Raw genomic sequence first — 20,544 nt, 5'->3', positions numbered from 1 at the left:
GTGGCTGATCCCTCTGATAAGAGTTAACATTCTAAATGAAATTGTCATGAATTATGGTTCCTCCCAAATTCCTCCCATGTCATGAATTATGGTTCCTCCCATCCGCATGATCTGCTTAACCCTGATTTTTCAATCTTTCTTTTTTTTGTCTTTTGACTAGCTGGCCAAGGAATTTACTATAGCCTACAAGTCAGTGTATATTTTAACATCAGTCTCTTTCTCTCTTCAACACAATATTATGATTAGCTGACCTACCAGAATTTCTACCCATAGGGAAGATTTATCATCACCAAAGTCTTTTAAGCTCATTCCTCACTGTGGCTGTAGGAAAGCCATTATTTATATTTGACTTGTACCCACACACCAAGCCATCCATCTGTACATCAGGCTTTGGCATTGCTGATCTATCAGCTAGTCATAGAGAATCTTTCATGTATTCATAGGTGAAACTAGGGAGAAGTACCAATGCAAGACCAGAGAATTATATGGGAGTTTAGCCTACTTATCCTTTCATTGCTTTGGTTAGGCTCTTGCTTGATTCCAGATATACCACTTCAATCTTATAATGCATTATTTCAGATTTTACAAAATTTGTGACTTGGAAATCTTGGCAGAACAATCAGTTGTTTCATGGTCAGAACTTCTTTCTCAGAGTGTAATAATACACCATCAGGTATTTTTCTAAAAATGAAGAATTATCTACTGGAAATGGCATGGTTTCATTCCAAAAACCTGGGGTATACATTGCTATTCTTCTATTAAAGCATAGAAGCATAATTCAGCATCTTTCCCCACCCCTGAAAGCACTAATACCATTTAATCTGGGTAATAGGACTGAAGCAATAGGGCTTGCATTTATCAGTCTGAGTCAGCTTCAAGGACCTCACCTACTATCTTCCCTACAGAAAGCTGATAGCCTTTCATATCACTTGATATATGGCTTGCAACAATATTTTCAGGTATATAATAAGCTGTTACTAGAATCTGAGGAAACCCAATAGTTGTTGTACTTCCATCTTAATAGTGGAAAATGTAAAACAAAATAACATGTCCTTTTCTTCAAAGGAGATGTTCTGACATGACATAAACAACTGGACTCCTAATCATTTATTAATGTACAAGCCACTGAATATCCCTAGTATTTAGCTCTCATCCTCTGGAGCACATATATCTTATAGATACCTACAAAGTGCTAGCTATTTTGGCTTATCTGGTCCATTAGCATGATATCATTGATAGAGATAAGCACTGTGATATTCTCCAGATGTCTAAATAATACAGATATTGTTTGATTACTTTACGAAAGAGGATGGGAAAATTAACCCAGTCCTGGGAAAAACTAAAATGTATATTGTTATTCACTCCATGTGAATATGATAACTATCAGATGATTTTTTTTCTAATAAAGATGAACTGGAACAGATTTGCCTGATGAATAGCCACACACCATATACCATATCTTAATCTTTAGTAAAGACAACACATCTGGCACAATTACTGCAAATGTAAATACAACACTTTTGAGTTTGAGGATCCTATTATCATCCTTCAAGATATGCCTGGTTTTGTAGAGACTAGAGTAGTAACTTAAATGGAGATATTGTGGGGGCCACTAACTTTATATCTGCTGTATTTTAAAGGTGACAATAATCCAAGCCATTTACACCAGGATGTGATATTGTTTTTGGTTTTATATTTTATCCGTCTAGGGAAGTTTCAGAGGACTCCACTTGTATTTACCCATAAGACAGTTTGACACCACAAATCAAAAGTTCTAGGTGGCAGTTTTGCCAAGCAGTATATATATAAATTAGAAACATACACATAAGGAGGGGAGAAATAGCCACTGGGTGAGTCCAAAGACCCAATATATCCTAGGAAAGAATTCCATTTATTATCTGATCCCTATATGTCCATGTCCTAAAAAAGGGAAAGTGATGAGTCTTCAGGTTTATGAGTATTTGTATCAGTTTGGACCTTGTGTCCAACAGTTCTCAAAATGTTTGGAGAACATTTACTTCAAACTATAGTTACATGAAGAAATGGCCATAGTTCTTGTCAAGAACAGGAAGAATCATCATCACATAACTATATTGTTTTGATCCTGTTGAGAACTTCATATTTAAGATGCTGCTGCTTCTTTATTTTTTTTTGTTTTTTTTTGTTTTTTTTGTTTTTTTTGCTGCTGCTTCTTTAGTTAGTGATTCATGGTCAAAAACCTTGCTCAGTTCCAGAAATGTGGCAAGAAATTGTGACATTTTATTGGGACAACTGCTTTCAGCTTCCTGATTATCCTTTGTTAATTACAATTCATTGGATAGATTGAACAGTACTTGTGTTGGCTGCATATTTTTTCACCAATAAGAAAGGTTTCCATAATTCTCTGAGGACCAGGCCCCTCTGTTTGCCCTAGTATCTTGCCATTAATTATGATAATTTCTGATCATTATTGACTTCTATTGTCTCATGGTTCTGTCACCCCCATGGGTATCAATGAACCCAGATCTGTAATAGTATCTCCTACCATAAGCATGGCCTACACTAAGTTCCTAACCATTTCTAGTGCATTTTTAATTAAGTAAAATTAAGCAAATAAATGATATATCTTATGGACCTTCATGTGATGCGCTGCCATTTTTAGGGTTAGGCCTTATATAGTATATCCAATTAGCATGCCCATTTATCTGAGGCTTATAATCTCTTCTTCTACCATAAATATTCTGGCATTTGTATTCATGTGGTATGAGCCATTTTTTCCCCATGGTTCTAGGAGACATCATAGAAGTGTACATGCTACATCTATTGAGGATTTTGTCAGTGTCCTTATAAAGGTCCTTCAAATCAATAAACATTCTCTAGGTCAACCTTATATTCTAGTTCTTTCATAAAACAAACTCAGAATTCAGTTCATGACTACTGTTCTTGCCCCTATTGGGGCAAGTCTTGCATTTCCTTTGGAGTGTAATTGCTTTTGTTCCTTATCAGGCCCAGAACATCTCCAGTCAAATTATACTGTAATTCTTATTATTGGTATAGTGGCAGAAAGAAAAGTGGGAGAAAATTTTAGGGGACATATGTTAACTTGCAAGTGCCAGACCTCTGTATAATCTTTTAGCAAGCAGGGAATTTCATCCCTTGACAGAAATAAATGAACCATTTCTGTAGGTTCAGATGAATCTGAAGATTTGAGATTTTGGGGGGATATCAATTCAGACAGCCACTTCCCACATATCAGAGTGTCATTACTTTCCAAGATTTTCTCATATATTGTCATAGAAGAACTTTTTTGTTGGAGGTTAGTTCTTTTTAATCAGTACATCATGTCTGATTGTCAACAATAAGTTACATGCCATGCTAAAAAAATCACAATTTGAAGAGACAGAGAAAGGTCTAGACCAGACACATATGCCAAAGATGTTGGAAGTATCAGACCAAGGATATAAAGCAGCCATGATTAATGTGCTTAGGGAAAGTAGACAACATAAAATAACAGATGTGTAATATAAGCAGTGAGATAGAAATTCTAAAAAAAATATTTTAAGTAATAGAAGTCTAAAACACTATATAGAAGACATGAATTCCTTTGATGGGCTCATCTGTATACAACCAAAGAAATAATCAGTGAGCTTGAGAAAATGTCAATAAAAAAATCCAAAACTTAAGTGCAAAGAGAAAAAATAATAAAAAGATACAACAGAATATCCAAGAACTGTGGGACAATTAAAAAATATATACATGTCATGGGAATACCAGAAGGAGAAAAAAAGAGAGGGACAGAAAACTATTTGAAACAATATTGACACAATTTCCCCAAAGGTCCTATACATAAACTTCAGAGAATGTCAGGCAAGGCAAACATTTTAAAAATGCATGTGGAAATAACATTCAAACTGCAGAAAATATAAAAAAATGAAGAGACTATCTTGAAAAAATCTAGAAAATAAAAAAAAACTTATCTACAGAAGAGCAAGGATGATAATTATGTTGTACTTTTCTTCAGAAATCATTGAAAGCAATAAGAGAAGGGAGTGAAATATTTAAATGCCGAAAAAAACCAAACAGCCACCTTGAATGTGTATCCATTAAAATTATACTTCAAAAAAGAAGGAAAAATAAAGACTGTCTTAAACAAACAAAATTTCAGAAAATTTGTCACAAATATACCTGCTTTGCAAGAAATGCTTCAGAAAAGACTGATGTAGATTAGAAACTCAGACATACGTACAGAAGAAAGAGTAAAAGAGAAGGAATAAAGGAAGGTAAAATAAACTATTTTATTTTTCTTATTCTTTTTTTTTACAAAGTTTATTTATTTATTTATTTGAGATAGAGAGCGTGAGCAGGGGAAGGGCAGAGAGAGAGAGAGAGAGAGAGAGAGAGAGAAAGAATCCCAAGTGGGGTCAGAACAAAGGAACCATGAGATCATGACCTGAACCAAAACCAAGAGTCAGACACTTAACTAACTGAGCCACCCAGCACCCTTTCTTTCATGAATTTGACCAAGCTTTTAAGAAAGAAATTATATCAATTATTTACAACCTCTTCCACAAAATGAGGCAGAAGGAACATTTGCAAACTCATTCTGAGGTCAGCATTATCACAATACCAAAACCAAAGACATTATAAGAAAAAACTACAGACCAATATCACTCATTAGCAAAAATGCAAAAATTCTCTAAAATATTAGCAAATCAAATTATAAAAGAATAATATATCACAATAAAATGGATTTTATTCTTGGTATACAGGTGAGGTTATCATTTGAAGATCAATGACTGTAACCTATCACACCATTAGGCTAAAAAGAAAAGTCATATGACTATATATCAATAGATTCAGAAAAAAGGACTTGACTAAACATATACAATATATGATTGAAAATCACCAATCCAGTAAGAAATGGGGAAATTTCTCAATAGAAGGAAAATCTACAAAAATGCACAGATAACATCATACTTAATAATGAGAAACAGAAGACCTACATATAGCCAATATGTACCTGAAAAGATGCTCAATATTACTGATAATAAGAGAAATGCAAATCAAAACCACAATGATATATTACCCACACATGCTAGAATGGTTATTATCAAAAAGATGTGAAATAACAAGTGTTGGTGAGGAAGAGGAGAATAGGGAACCCTCATGTTGGTGGGAATGCAAATTGGTGCAACTACTGTGGAAAACAGTATGGATGTTCTTCAAAAAATTAAAAATAGGAATACCATATGATCCAGTACTTCCACTTCTTCATATGTATCCAAAGAAACCAAATCACTAATTTTTAAAGATGTTAATTATAGCATTTTTTAAATAATAGTCAAAATATGGAAACAACCTAAGTGCTCATCTATGAATGAATGGATAAAAAGATGTTATATATCCTCACCAGCATCTGGAAAACAGTGTGGAGGTTCTCAAAAAATTAAAAATAGATCTACCCTATGACCCAGAAATAGCACTGCTAGGAATTTGCCCAAGGGATACAGGAGTGCTGATACAAAGGGGCACTTGTACCCCAATGTTTACAGCAACACTGTCAACAATAGCCAAATTAGGGAAAGAGCCTAAATGTCCATCGACTGATGAATGGATAAAGAAATTGTGGTTTATATACACAATGGAATATTACGTGGCAATAAGAAAGAATGAAATGTGGCCTATTGTAGCAACGTGGAAGGAACTGGAGAATGTTATGCTAAGTGAAATAAGTCATGCAGAGAAAGATACCATATGTTTTCCCTCTTATGTGGATCCTGAGAAACATAACAGAAAACTGTGGGGGAGGGGAAGGAAAAAAAAATGTTAGAGAGGGAGGGAGGCAAACCATAAGAGACTCTTAAAAACTGAGAATAAACTGAGGGTTGATGGGGGGTGGGAGGGAGGAGAGGGTGGGTGATGGGCATTGAGGAGGGCACCTGTTGGGATGAGCACTGGGTGTTGTGGAAACCAATTTGACAATAAATTTCATATTAAAAAAATATTATTCATATTATATATGAATACTATTCAGCCATAAAAACAATGAAATATTGCCATTTGTGGCAACATGGATGGACCTTGAGGGCATTATGCAAAGTAAAATAAGTTAGAGAGTAGAAGGCAAATACTAAATGATCTCACTTATAGATAGAATTTTTATTTTTTATTTTATTTTTTGTCTTAATACAGATGTTTATTTTTTATTTTTTTTAATTTTAATATGAAATTTATTGTCAAATTGGTTTCCATACAACACCCTGTGCTCATCCCAACATAGATAGAATTTTTAAAAACAAGCATTTTTAAAAACAAGCATATAAATACAGAAACAGATTGGTAGTTGCCACGGGGGGGGGAGGGGGGATGATGGGTGAAATGAGTAAAGGTTGTCAAAGATAAAGTCCCCAGTTATAATATAAATAAATTATGGAGATGTAATGTAAAAATGATGATATAGTTAATAATATTGTATTGAATATTTGAAAGTTACCAAGAGAGCAGATCTTGAAAGTCCTCAGCACAAGAAAAAAATTGTAATTATATATGATGATGTACGTTAACTAGAATTATTGTGGTGATCACTTCACAATGCATACAAATATGAAATCACTAAATTGTACACCTGGATTATACCTCAATAAAAAAAAAAAGGCATACATAAGAATACATAACAGACTAGGGGAAAACCTAAGAAAAAATAAATTGAAATAGAGTAAAACAAGAGACAAAGTTGAGTGAGAAATAGGAAAAAAGAACAAGTGGCAAGAAGAGAGTAAGCCATGGGGTTCAGAGAAAAAAAAGAACTTATTTTGTGAGATTTCACTGGTGTGTTGGGGGTGGAGGGTCACAGATGAGAAGCTCCAATGTAAAATAATATGAAAGAAAATTATGAAGAATAGGAAAAAGGAATATTATTAGTGTTCCCTAGGTTTATAAATTGCATCCCCTTTATTGTTTTTCAGGAAGTAAGTGTTTTTTATTATTTTTAATTTAGATATGCTTATTTGAAAGTGACTTTCTCTAAGGTTTGAATTCATTTTTAAATATACAGATAGGAAATTGCTCTACCTTATTTAGAATTTCACATTAATATGGCCTACTACATTGAAGGAATATAAGAAAAAATAGTGAGAATATAGCTAGAAGCTTTCCTGCTAAGATCAGGAACAAGGCAAGGATGTTTAGTCTTACTACTTTTCTCTTTCAACATTATACTTAAAGTCATACCTAATGGTTTTAGTCATAAAAATTTATGGTACCTAATGGTTTTAGTCATAAAACATATGACTTTAGTCATACCTAAAGATTTTAAATATAAAACCTTAAGAACAGGAAATAAGAACAGGAAATAAAAGATATAAAATTGGGGAAGAAAGAAATACAATTTTTTCTTCTCAGATGAGATGATTGTGTAAATTATCCCAAATAATTGACAAAAAGATATATGAACCAATAAGTGATTATGTAAGGTAGCATAATGAAAGTTTAATATATAAAAGTCAATTGTGTACTTATATATAACAATAAACAATTGGCATTTGAAATTGAAAACAATGCCATTTATATTAGCACCAGAAATAATTGGTTTCAAATTTACAAGACCTGTATTAGGAAAACTGCAAAAGTCTAATGTAACAAACTCAAAGATGTATAAAAATGGAGACATATTCCATGTACATGGATATGAACATTCAATATTTTCGAGATGTTAGATCTTCCACACTTGATCTATACATTCAATACATTCCCAAGAAAAATTCTAGTTGGTTATTTTCTGGTTATTGATAACTTATTTGGCAAACTAATGTTTATATGGAGAAGCAAAAGACGCAGAATAGCCAACATAATGCTGAAGAATAAAGAAGAACCATTTAACTACTTGATATGTATACATTTTTTAAGGCTACAATAATCAAAACAAATTAATGGAATTAAATAGAGAAGATAGAATTAAACCCACATAAATATAATCAACTGATCTTTGATAATGGAACAGAGGCAGGTAGTTCAATGGAGAAAAAAATCATCTTTCAGCAAATGGTGCTGGATATTCACATGCAAAAAGTTAGTACTTATTATTAATTTACTTAACTAAGTTACTAAGTACTTAGTTAACCTTTTATAAAAATTAGCTCAAATGGATCATAGATCTACATGTAAAATACAAAACTGTAAAACTTCTAGAGGATAAAATTGGAGAAAATCTCCATGACCCTGGATTTGGAGATAACTTTTTAGATACTTCAAAAGCATGTCGTATGAAAGAAAGACATGGAATTGAATACTGAAAACTTTGTCTTTAACAACTGAGACCAGATTCAGGAATGCCCACCACTTACAGTCAATCAATAACTAATATTTTCAATAAATCTGCTGTTCTTTTCTTAACTTGTTGATATTCATATGTAGATTATTACTTTTCAGAATAATAAAATTATAAATTGCTAGGGAGATTAATTGAAACAGAAGTATATACTCAAAAGAGTTGAAAACTTACCTTTACACAAAAACCTGTACATGGATATTTAATTATATTCATAATTGCAAAATTTTGGAAGCAACCAATATGTCTTTCAGAGATGAATAAATAAACTCATAAATCCAGACATGAAGATATCTTAAGTGTATGTTACTAAGTGAAAGAAGTCACTTTGAAAAGGCTTTATAACTATATCACTGTATATACTATGTAACTATATAAGATTCTAGAAAAGGCTATATACTAACTATATAACATTCTGGAAGAGGCGAATCTATGGAGACAGTAACAAAATCAGTGGCTGCCATAGGTTGGGGCTGGGGGAGAAAAGAGGCACACAGAGGATTTTTTAAGCCAGTGAAAATTATTATTATAATGTGTATTATAATAATGGATACATGTCATTTTACATTTGTCCAAAACCATAAAATATACAACACAAAGAATGAACCCTAATGTAAACTCTCAGTAGTTTGGGTAATTATGATGTACCAGTGTAAGTTCATCAATTGTAACAAATGTACACTTTTGATGCAGGAGGCTATACTTATGTCAGGGAAAGAGACATATGGGAAAATTCTATATTTTTCCCTCAGGTTTTCTGTGAACCTAAAACTGCTCTTAAAAATATTCTTATTAATTTTTTTAAAAAGTATGTTATAAATGAAAAAAGAACAGGAGGGAGGGTTGGGAAGATGGCGGCATAGGAGGACGCTGGGCTCACTGCGTCCTGCTGATCACTTAGATTCCGCCTACACCTGCCTAAATAACCCAGAAAACCAGCAGAAGACAAGCAGAACGGATTTTCTGGAGCCAAGCACAGATGAGAGGCCCAGGGAAGAGGGTAGGAAGGGAGGAGAGGCGGTGCTTGCTACACGGACTGGCAGGAGGGAGCCGGGCGGAGGGGCAGCCCGCCGGCCAATCAGAGACCCCGAGTCTGGCTTGTAAAAGTGGAGGGGCTGGACAGAGTGTGTTCGGACAGCAAGCGGGACTTAACATCTGGAAGGTTATAAGTTAACAGCTCTGCTCAGAGAACTGGAGGGCTGGAGGACAACGGGAGGGAGAGTTGTTGAGCCCCCGACGACAGAGCTCAGCTTGGCGGGGAAGAAAGGCGCTCGCCAGGGCCATCTCCCTCGCCCCTCCCCCAGCCAAAATCCCAAAGGGAACCGGTTCCTGTCAGGGAACTAGCTTGCACCACGCAAACACCCAACGCTGTGCTTCTGCAGATCCATCCCTCCAGTGGCGGGTCTGACTCTCGCCCTCTGCCACAGGGCCCCTCCAGAAGCGGATCACCGAAGGATACGCGAGCAGAGCCCGCCCTCCCGCCCCCGTGCACCTTGCCCATCCACCCCAGCTAATACGCCAGCCAGATCCCCAGCACAACAAACCTGGCAGTGTGCAAGTAGCCCAGACAGGCCACGCCACCCCACAGTGAATCCCGCCCCTAGGAGAGGGAAAGAGAAGGCACACACCAGTCTGACTGTGGCCCCAGTGGTGGGCTGGGGGCAGACATCAGGTCTGACTGTGGCCCCACCCACAAACGCAAGTAATTCAATACAGCACAGGGGAAGTGCCCTGCAGTTCCACACCACTCCAGGGGTTATCCAAAATGACGAAACAGAAGAATTCCCCTCAAAAGAATCTCCAGGAAATAACGACAGCTAATGAACTGATCAAAAACGATTTAAACAATATAACAGAAAGTGAATTTAGAATAATAGTCATAAAATTAACCACTGGGCTTGAAGACAGTATAGAGGACAGCAGAGAATCTACTACTACAGAGATCAAGGGACTAAGGAACAGTGAGGAGGAGCTAAAAAATGCTATAAAAGAGCTGCAAAATAAAATGGAAATGACCACGGCTTGGAGTGAAGAGGCAGAGGAGAGAATAGGGGAACTAGAATATAAAATTACGGAAAAAGAGGAAGCTGAGAAAAAGAGAGATAAAAAAATCCAGGAGTATCAGGGGAAAATTAGAGAACTAAGTGATGCACTAAAGAGAAATAATCTACACATAATTGGTGTTACAGAGGAGGAAGAGAGAGGGAAAGGTGCTGAAGGTGTACTTGAAGAAATAATAGCTGAGAACTTCCCTGATCTGGGGAAGGAAAAAGGCATTGAAATCCAGGAGGCACAGAGAACTCCCTTCAGACATACCTTGAATCGATCTTCTGCACGACATATCATGGTGAAACTGGCAAAATACAGGGATAAAGAAAAAATTCCAAAAGCAGCTAAGGATAAACGTGCTCTAACATATAAAGGGAGACCTATAAGACTCGTGACCGATCTCTCTACTGAAACTTGGCAGGCCAGAAACGAATGGCAGGAAATCTTCCCTGTGATGAACAGAAAAAATATGCAGCCAAGAATCCTGTATCCAGCAAGTGTGTCATTTAGAATAGAAGGAGAGATAAAGGTCTTCCCAAACAAACAAACACTGAGGGAATTCGTCACCACTAAACCAGCCCTACAAGAGATCCTAAGGGGGATCCTATGAGACAAAGTACCAGAGACATCACTACAAGCATGAAACAAACCTACGGACATCACAATGACTCTAAACCCATATCTTTCTATAATAACACTGAATGTAAATGGACTAAATGTGCCAACCGAAAGAAATAGGGTATCAGAATGAATAAAAAAAACAAGACCCATCTATTTGCTGTCTACAAGAGACTCATTTTAGACCTGAGGACACCTTCAGATTGAAAGTGAGGGGATGGAGAACTATCTATCATGCTACTGGAAGTCAAAAGAAAGCTGGAGTTGCCATACTTATATCACACAAACTCGACTTTAAATTAAAGGCTGTAACAAGAGATGAAGAAGGGCACTATATAATAATTACAGGGTCTATCCATCAGGAAGAGCTAACAATAATAAATGTCTATGCACAGAATACAGGAGCCTGCAAATATATAAAACAATCACAAACATAAGCAGCCTTATTGATAAGAATGTGGTAATTGCAGGGGACTTTAACACTCCATTTACAGAAATGGATAGATCATCTAGACACACGGTCAATAAAGAAACAAGGGCCCTGAATGATACATTGGATCAGATGGACTTGACAGATATATTTAGAACTCTGCATCCCAAAGCAACAGAATATACTTTCTTCTCAAGTGCACATGGAACATTCTCCAAGATAGATCACATACTGGGTCACAAAACAGCCCTTCATAAGTATACAAGAATTGAGATCATACCATACATACTTTCAGACCACAATGCTATGAAGCTTGAAATCAACCACAGGAAAATGTCTCAGAAACCTCCAAAAACATGAGGTTAAAGAGCACCCTACTAAAGAATGAATGGGTCAACCAGGCACTTAGAGAAGAAATTAAAAAATATATGGAAACAAACGAAAATGAAAATACAACAATCCAAACACTTTGGGATGCAGCGAAGGTAGTCCTGAGAGGAAAATACATGGCAATCCAGGCCTATCTCAAGAAATAAGAAAAATCCCAAATACAAAATCTAACAGCACACCTAAAGGAAATAGAAGCAGAACAGCAAAGACAACCTAAACCCAGCAGAAGAAGAGAAATAATAAAGATCAGAGCAGAAATAAACAATATAGAATCTAAAAAAACTGTAGAGGAGATCAATGAAACCAAGAGTTGGTATTTTGAAAAAATAAACAAAATTGATTAACCTCTCGCCAGGCTTCTCAAAAAGAAAAGAGAGATGACCCAAATAGGTAAAATCATGAATGAAAATGTAATTATTACAACCAATCACTCAGAGATACAAGCAATTATCGGGGAATACTATGAAAAAGTATATGCCAACAAACTGGACAACCTGGAAGAAATGGACAAATTCCTAAACACCCACATGCTTCCAAAACTCAATCAGGAGGAAATAGAAAGCTTGAACACATCCATAACCAGCGAAGAAATTGAATCAGTCATCAAAAATCTCTCAACAAATAAGAGTCCAGGACCAGATGGCTTCCCAGGGCAGTTCTACCAGACGTTTAAAGCAGAGACAATACCTATCCTTCTCAAGCTATTCCAAAAAATAGAAAGGGAAGGAAACTTCCAGACTCATTCTATGAAGCCAGTATTACTTTGATTCCTAAACCAGACAGAGACCCAGTAAAAAAAGAGAACTACAGGCCAATATCCCTGATGAATATGGATGCAAAAATTCTCAGTAAGATACTAGCAAATCGAATTCAACAGCATATAAAAAGAATTATTCACCATGATCAAGTGGGATTCATTCCTGGGATGCAGGGCTGGTTCAACATTCGCAAATCAATCAATGTGATACATCACATTAATAAAAGAAAAGAACCATATGATCCTGTCAATCGATGCAGAAAAGTCATTTGACAAAATTCAGCATCGATTCTTAATAAAAACCCACGAGAAAGTCGGGATAGAAGGATCATACTTAAAGATCGTAAAAGCCATTTATGAAAAGCCCACAGCTAACATCATCCTCAATGGGGAAAAACTGAGAGCTTTTTCCCTGAGATCAGGAACATGACAGGGATGTCCACTCTCACCGCTGTTGTTTAACATAGTGTTGGAAGTTCTAGCATCAGCAATTAGACAACAAAAGGAAATCAAAGGCATCAAAATTGGCAAAGATGAAGTCAAGCTTTCACTTTTTGCAGATGACATGATATTATACATGGAAAATCCGATAGACTCCACCAAAAGTCTGCTAGAACTGATACATGAATTTAGCAAAGTTGCAGGATACAAAATCAATGTACAGAAATCAGTTGCATTCTTATACACTAATAATGAAGCAACAGAAAGACAAATAAAGAAACTGATCCCATTCACAACTGCATCAAGAAGCATAAAATACCTAGGGATAAATGTAACCAAAGATGTACAAGATCTGTATGCTGAAAACTATAGGAAGCTTATGAAGGAAATTGAAGAAGATATAAGGAAATGTAAAAAAATTCCCTGCTCATGGATTGGAAGAATAAATATTGTCAAAATGTCAATACTACCCAAAGCTATCTACACATTCAATGCAATCCCAATCAAAATTGCACCAGCATTCTTCTCGAAACTAGAACAAGCAATCCTAAAATTCATATGGAACCACAAAAGGCCCCGAATAGCCAAAGTAATTTTGAAGAAGAAGACCAAAGCAGGAGGCATCACAATCCCAGACTTTAGCCTCTACTACAAAGCTGTCATCATCAAGACAGCATGGTATTGGCACAAAAACAGACACATAGACCAAAGGAATAGAATAGAAACCCCAGAACTAGACCCACAAATGTATGGCCAACTAATCTTTGACAAAGCAGGAAAGAACATCCAATGGAAAAAAGACAGTCTCTTTAACAAATGGTGCTGGGAGAACTGGACAGCAACATGCAGAAGGTTGAAACTAGACCACTTTCTCACACCATTCACAAAAATAAACTCAAAATGGATAAGGGCCTGAATGTGAGACAGGAAACCATCAAAACCCTAGAGGACAAAGCAGGAAAAGACCTCTCTGACCTCAGTCGTAGCAATTTCTTACTTGACACATCCCCAAAGGCAAGGGAATTAAAAGCAAAAATGAATTACTGGGACCTTATGAAGATAAAAAGCTTCTGCACAGCAAAGAAAACAACCAACAAAACTAAAAGGCAACCAACGGAATGGGAAAAGATATTTGCAAATGACATATCGGACAAAGGGCTAGTATCCAAAATCTATAAAGAGCTCACCAAACTCCACACCCGAAAAACAAATAACCCAGTGAAGAAATGGGCAGAAAAAATGAATAGACACTTCTCCAAAGAAGACATCCGGATGGCCAACAGGCACATGAAAAGATGCTCAATGTCGCCCCTCATCAGGGAAATATAAATCAAAACCACACTCAGATACCACCTCACGCCAGTCAGGGTGGCCAAAATGAACAAATCAGGAGACTATAGATGCTGGAGAGGATGTGGAGAAATGGGAACCCTCTCGCACTATTGGTGGGAATGCAAATTGGTGCAGCCACTCTGGAAAACAGTGTGGTGGTTCCTCAAAAAATTAAAAATAGACCTACCCTATGACCCAGCAGTAGCACTGCTAGGAATTTACCCAAGGGATACAGGAGTGCTGATGCATAGAGGCACTTGGACCCCAATGTTTATAGCAGCACTCTCAACAATAGCCAAATTATGGAAAGAGCCGAAATGTCCATCAAGTGATGAATGGATAAAGAAACTGTGGTTTATATACACAATGGAGTACTATGTGGCAATGAGAAAGAATGAAATATGGCTCTTTGTAGAAATGTGGTTGGAACTGGAGAGTGTTATGCTGAGTGAAATAAGCCATACAGAGGAAGACAGATACCATATGTTTTCACTCTTATGTGGATCCTGAGAAACTTAACAGAAACCCATGGGGGTGGGGAAGGGGGAAAAAAAAGGGGTTAGAGGTTAGAGTGGTAGAGAGCCAAAGCATGAGAGACTCGTAAAAACTGAGAACAAATTGAGGGTTGATGGGGGGTGGGACGGAGGGGAGGGTGGGTGATGGGTATTGAGGAGGGCACTTTTGGGATGAGCACTGGGTGTTGTATGGAAACCAATTTGACAATAAATTTCATATATTGGACAAAAAATAATAAAATTAAAATGAAAAAAAAAAAAAACAAAAAACCCCTAATCATTTGGATAATTTATAAATAACTATGAAAGTAGAGAAAAATAATTTTGAAATAATTCAAACTGAAAACCTCTTTTGTGTAAATATCCAATCAGCTAAAATACTGACAAGAAATTTATTTCACTGGACTTTTCCAGACTTTTAACAGCTATTTTTCTAATTTTTATACAAATAAAACTTAAGCCTAAAAATAAATAAATAAATAAATAAATAAATAAATAAATAACAACACTACAATAACTGCCAATTATTCACAATAATATGTCTAAGCAACTACATGTTCTTAAAATTTGAACTAAAGTTGGAAATTATAGAATTGTAAATCAACTCTATAAATTGTAAATAATAAAGTTGCCTATCTGTTGACATGTCATTGGAAAGTAAACAGAGCTTCTCCTAGATTTAGATTTTACTTGACATGTTAATTTTAATTATGAAACTAACAAATAGTGAAAATTTTTAAAATAAATACAGAAGTCTAATCTTACTTATTTTAATGTCATTTTTCATAGTGAAAAATTTTATTAAAAATACAAAAGTGTAAATAAAATAAAAATGGCAGTAGATGAAGAAAATAAATTTGTGTCCCATAAAATTGTATCAATAATCTATAATCTCTACTTTGTTTTGAGATTTAATAAAAATCATTAAGGCTAAATACTTACAATGGAAAGTTAAACAAAGAAAAACAAAAGATCAGAACAATAACTATAAAGAAAGTAAAAAACAAAACATTAAAATATAGTTATACTCTTTGTTAACAACCTATAGAAAATTAAAGATATTTATATATTCTAAATCCAAACAATTTAAAAATTATAAAATTGAATCCTATAAATTTGGTAAATTTGAAATTACTTTTATAATGTTGAATGCATCTTACACTGATTTTCTTTTAGGAAAATAATTTAAAAAGAACTAGAACTATAAATTAAAGAAGTAAAAATTAAACATAAATGTGACAGCAAGTTTGTATTATTAGATTAAGATAGATAAGCAGTTGGGAAGAAATAAAAATTTTTGCATAAGGATACGTTTCCTATTAGAAATCTCTTTATAGGAACAATCAGAAAATTCACTAATGTATCAACATGGTTTTAAGTGTACTCTGTATAAAATATAGCCATAAATTTTAATTATTAAGAGTATGAGGGAGAACAAAATATATTCATAGTTATATTTATTTTATATGAATTTTATATAAATATGAATTTATATAAGTAAATTTTTATTTATAAGTAAATTATTTATGTTTATAAGTACATATTTATAAGTAAAGCATGAACTTATTGTCATAAGAAAAGAATAAATGTTTTTCATTTAAACATGTTTTTAATTCATAAGTTGTGGGTGCTTACAATAAATTCAACACATGTAGTACAATATATTTAACAGTCTTTGAATTAGCTTCACTGATTTTCTTTATATTGATTAGCTATTTCTGGACCAGGTCAGATTAAAAGTAACCTAGAGTCTCAATTCTCCCAAATAAGATAATTTTTTTACTTTTAATCACCCACAAAAATAACATTTAACTTAGAACTATAAAAAAAGTTACTTACTCCATTTCCTCTGCATTTTGTAGCAGCATTACAGTTATATTCCATCAAGTGAACTTTTTTGCAGGTTTTATTTATACAATACTAAAGTAAAACACAGATAATATTTCATAATCATTCATACATTTGATATAACATGAGAAAAGAATTATTTCTTATATGCCCAATTTGAGACTTTTTATTCCATATTACTCTCATTTGGGTACAAAAAGTCTAGCATTCCAATACAAAATCTAAACAATAATCAATTAAAGAAAAATAACTTGGGTGTTTGCCTTGACATAGTTTTTTTGTAATAATGTAATATAATTTGGCTTTTAGGAATTAAATTGAGAATCTCCATAAGGGAGATTTTCTATATTATGTTAATATTCTGTTATAAATAATTGGTTAGTGTTAATGATTTGTGCCCTCAAAACTTGGAACATAATTCATTAATTGTGTTTTGGTTTCAAATGTAAGTGAATATTTTGGATTATAAATTATCATGAATCTTTGTTATAATATTGATAAGAATAGTTTGTCAAGAGAAATATTTTAACTTCATTTGTAACCATTGTAAAACCCTTGTTCCATAAAAATGGGTAATCCAGTGGTAATTAGTCACCAGTATATGTAACTTTTGCTTCCTTTACCATTTTATATTTTGTTAACTGGCCTCCTGGCTTATGTTCTTTTATTTTATTTTAAAAAGCACTATAAATTATAAGTAATACATCAAAAATATGAATATATCAAGTAAGAATAAAAATTTGTTTTTGCAATTATTTCCTGAAAATTAACATATACCCAATACATAAAGTTGCATATGCAAGCCTACATTTGCCTCCTCTTTTCAATATATTTGAAATTCTAGCCAGTGCAATTAGGTGATAAAAATAAATAAAAGGCATACAAATTGCTGAGAAAGAAGTAAAATAATCTGTTTGCAGATGACATAATTGTACATATAGAAAACTCCAAAGACTCCACATGTAAAAAGCTTGTCAGGACTAATCAAAGAAAGTAAATTTATGGAATAAAATATTAACATACAAAAATCAAATGTATTTCTGTACAGTAACAATGAACATTTTTTTAAAATTAAGAAAACAATTCCAATTATAACAGTATAAACTATTATTAACCAACTAAACTAAACAAGATGATAAATGATTTGTATGCTGAAAACTACCAAGAAAGGCTGAAAAAAATTAAAGAAGGCCTAAAGAAATGGAAAGATACCCATTCATACCCGTTCATGTACTGAAATACATAATACTGTTAAGATGTTAATGCTATCCAAAACAATTTACAAATTCAATGTAGTCTCTGTTAAAATTCTAATGACACTTTTTCAGAAATAAATAATCCATCCTAAAACAATTTCAAGGGACTTCAAATTGCCAAAAGAGACTTACAGAAAGACAAAGTGGGATAACTCATGCTTCTTGAGATCAAAACTTTCTACAAAGCTACAGCAACTAAAACAATGTGGTCATGGAGTAAATTCAGGCATTACTGATGAATGGAATATATTAGACAGTTAAGAAATAAATCCTCTCATATATGGTCAAATAATTTTCAAGAAGTCTGCCAAGTCCTTTCAATGACAAAGGACAATGTTTTCAACAAATGTCTCTGGGATATTGGATATCCACATGCAAAAGAATGAAATTAGACCCTTATACCATCTGCAACAACTAACTCAAGATGTATTGAAGACCTAAAGAACTAAATGATAATACTCTGAGGAGACACAGGGAAAATCTTCATAACATTAATTTGGAAACATGATTTTGGATGTGATACCCAAACAACAGGGAACAAACAAGAAAACAGATATACTGGGCTTAATCAAAATTAAAAGGACTTTTGTCTGCAAACGACATTATCAAGAGACTGAAAAGGCACCCACGGAATGGAAGGAAATATTAAAAAATCATTATCTGGTAAGAGATTAATATCCAGAGTTTATATTAAGGATTGGTATACAAGTATATATTAAGGATTCCTTAAACTCAAGAACAACAACGAAAACCAACACCAAATTAAAAATGGGCAAAAGACACAAATAAACATTTATTTGAAGAAATTTATTTGAAGAAATAATAGCTGAAAACTTCCCCTAATCTGAGGAAGGAAACAGATATCCAGATCCAGGAAGAACAGAGAACACCCATCAGAATTAACAAAAGCAGACCCACACGAAGACATATTGTAACTAAATTTGCAAAATATGATGACAAAGAAAAAAATTTAAAAGCAGCAAGGCTAAAGAAATTAGTAAATTATAAGGGAAAACCCATAAAACTAGCAGAGTTTTCAACAGAAATTTTGCAAGTCGGAAGGTTGTGGCATTTTATATTCAAAGTGCTGAATGGGAAAAATCTGCAGCCAAGAACACTTTATACAACAAGGCTGTCATTCAGAATAGAAGGAGAGGTAAAGAGTTTCCCAGACAAACAGAAACTAAAGTAGTTCATGACCACAAAACCAGCTCTGCAAGAAAAGGGGATTCTTTAAATGGAAAGGAGAGACCAAAAGTGACAGTATAGAGGTAGGAAACACAAAATCAGTAAAAATGAAAATTTTTATAAAAAATAAGTGAAGGAACTCATGCTTAAAAAAAGAATATAAAATATAATAACATATACCTAAAACAAGAAGGAGTCAGGAGAAAAGAATGGGTTCAAACTTAACAATCAACTTAATATAGACTGTTATGTGCAGAAGAAGTTATATACAAACCTAATGGCAACCATATATCAAAAGCCACTAACAAATAAAGAATAAAGAGAAATAAATCCAAATATATCACTAAAGAAAGTCAGCAAAACATGAAAGACAAAAAACATCAGAGAAAATCTTCAGAAACAACCACAAAACAAGTAATAAAATAGCAATAAACATATTTACCAATAATTAATATGAATGTTAATGGACTGAACCCTCTAATCAAAAGACATACAGTGACAGAATGGATTAAAAAAAGAACACACATCTATATGCTTCTTACAAGACATATATTTTGTTTTATTTTTAAAATGTTTTTATTTATTTTTGAGAGAGAGAGAGAGAGAGAGGGAGAGAGGGAGAATGAGTATGGGAGGGGCAGAGAGAGAGGGAGACACAGAATCCAAAACAGGCTCCAGGCTTGGAGCTGTCCACACAGAGCCCAACACCGGGCTCTAACTCGTGAACCACGAGATCATGACCTAAGCGGAAGTTAGATGCTTACCTGACTGAGCCTCCCAGGCACCCCAAGAGATATATTTGAGATCTAAAGACATCTACAGATAGAAAGTGAGAAGATGAAAAAACATCTATCATGCAAACAAATGTCAGAAAAAAAAAGCCAAAGTAGCAATATTTATATTGGAAAACATAGACATTAAATCAAAGACTGTAACAAGAGACAAGGAAGGACACTATATAATAATAAAGCATACAATCCAACAAGAAGATATAACAATGGAAAATATGCACCCAACATAAAAGCACCCAAATACATAAAACTTAATAACAAACATAAGGGAACTAATCTATAATAATACAACAATAGTAGGGGACTTTTGCACCCCACTTACGCTGATGGACATAGCATGCAAATAGAAAAACAAGGAAACAATGGCTTTGAATGATGCACTGGACTACATCAATTCAACATATATATTCAGAACATTCTATCTTGAAACAGCAGAATACACATTCTTTTCAAGCACAAATGGAACATTCTCCAGAATAGATCACATACAAATAGAAGTTTGTATTAGCCCACAAAACAAACTTCAACAAATTCAAGGTCAAAGTCATACCCTGCATCTTCTCTGACCACAAAGCTATGAAAGTAGAAGTCAATCACAAGAAAAAATTTGGAAAGAATACAAAT

The 20,544-nt window shown here is 34.2% G+C and overlaps 1 protein-coding gene across 3 annotated transcripts in view; it reads right to left on the bottom strand.

Annotated features, from left to right (window-relative positions):
* The window catches only part of LOC122217596 (disintegrin and metalloproteinase domain-containing protein 18-like), a 144,115-nt gene that overhangs the window by 24,663 nt on the left and 98,908 nt on the right, over positions 1-20,544 (bottom strand). For 2 of the 3 annotated variants that reach the window (XM_042934770.1, XM_042934771.1), the window contains one exon: positions 16,677-16,757. The exons of the other annotated variant lie outside the window; for it this stretch is intronic. In XM_042934770.1, the coding sequence (XP_042790704.1) occupies positions 16,677-16,757 (81 nt within the window). The remainder of the gene's footprint in view (positions 1-16,676; positions 16,758-20,544) is intronic. 3 annotated transcript variants of the gene reach the window in all.

This window comes from Panthera leo, chromosome B1 (genome assembly GCF_018350215.1).
Source record: "Panthera leo isolate Ple1 chromosome B1, P.leo_Ple1_pat1.1, whole genome shotgun sequence".
NCBI lineage: Eukaryota > Metazoa > Chordata > Mammalia > Carnivora > Felidae > Panthera > Panthera leo.
The sequence above is the reverse complement of the archived record's forward strand: the minus strand, read 5'-3'. Positions and strand labels throughout refer to the sequence as shown.